The 1,207-nt window shown below is 36.7% G+C and overlaps 1 protein-coding gene across 1 annotated transcript in view; it reads left to right on the forward strand.

Annotated features, from left to right (window-relative positions):
- Nucleotides 1–760, forward strand: part of LOC111394722 (chromo domain protein LHP1-like) — a 6,173-nt gene extending 5,413 nt beyond the window's left edge. The window contains exons 5-6 of the mRNA XM_023020674.1: nucleotides 232–292; nucleotides 393–760. Coding sequence (XP_022876442.1) covers nucleotides 232–292; nucleotides 393–437 — 106 coding nt within the window. The 3' untranslated portion in view covers nucleotides 438–760. The remainder of the gene's footprint in view (nucleotides 1–231; nucleotides 293–392) is intronic.
- The last annotated feature ends 447 nt before the right edge of the window (nucleotides 761–1,207 follow it).

Raw genomic sequence — 1,207 nt, forward strand, 5'->3', positions numbered from 1 at the left:
TTTGATAAATAGTGGTGAATATTTGAATTAGCTACTTTGTTCCTTCTCCTCTTTGAACTTTTGAAAACCTTTTACATTTTTCCATCCTTTTATATTTTGTAACATGTTGTTCCTTTTCTTTTTGGGTTTCTTTAATGGTCTTTTGCACTTTATTTGGATTATCAATCTGGGCATGCTTTTCAAAATTCCTTTTTTCTGGTTTACTAGCTTCAGTAACATGGCTCCCTACAGGTCTGATGGAACTAAAGTGATGGTGGATAACAAATTCTTGAAGGCCAACAATCCTATACTTGTGAGTCTTCCTATCTCTTGATTTCTTCGTCATCAGCTTTTGTGATACATAGTCTTCAGTTTGATTGATATCATTGAAGTCGTTTTCCTTTATTATGCAGTTAATAAACTTCTACGAGAAACACCTTCGGTATAGTCCCACCTGATAAGTGGGTCGACGTCTGGAAGATGGATGCTACATCGTCATGCCATCTTCCATTTTCATCATGTATAGATTGTTGTAATTTTGTAGCTAAGGTCAAAGTACGCGGTAAGTACTGATATGTTATATGGGGAGGCTTGCTGAGAAACAATGTGTAGCTCAACTTTACCTTTTGTGGCTTGTGTGATGAGATGGTTTTGTACAGTATTGGACAGTATTTAAGGAAGAAAAAAAGCTAGAGATGTTGTATGTTGTACTGTTTGTCATGTGTGTCCAATACTGCGTATCAAATATGCCTCGTGTTAATCACATTTACTTTTATGCAGACATATTTATCTACACTTTTTGAAGTAAAATTTAAGCTTAGAGGATGAAAGCCGGTACTTCAAAATTTGTAGGTCTACCATGAAGCTAGTCTCCTTTAAATTTCTTTTAGTCTGTGATGCTTACTTGCAGGAGAGGTAGTTCTGGTAGCAAATTTGGGACTGCCCGCCTGCCCGACTAGCCCAGTCTGGTCTAGACTGGAAAAGTTTATGGGCCGTACCGGGCCTGTGCCCTGGTCCCTGGTCCAACACATCCTGGTTTACCCCTTTAGTTTCTCTATCTTTTATATTTCTCTTTTGCTCTGCAACATTTATAAAAACTTTTGTCAGTGCCAATTCAAGAACCCCTAATATATTTAAATTCATTAAAGATCAACGTGAAGATACAACTCTTTTTAAGTTTTGGCAGCATTTTCTCAAGTTTTAATTTCTTTATGATCTTAACATTCAC

The sequence above is a fragment of the Olea europaea genome, chromosome 5 (genome assembly GCF_002742605.1).
Source record: "Olea europaea var. sylvestris chromosome 5, O_europaea_v1, whole genome shotgun sequence".
NCBI classification, from domain to species: domain Eukaryota; kingdom Viridiplantae; phylum Streptophyta; class Magnoliopsida; order Lamiales; family Oleaceae; genus Olea; species Olea europaea.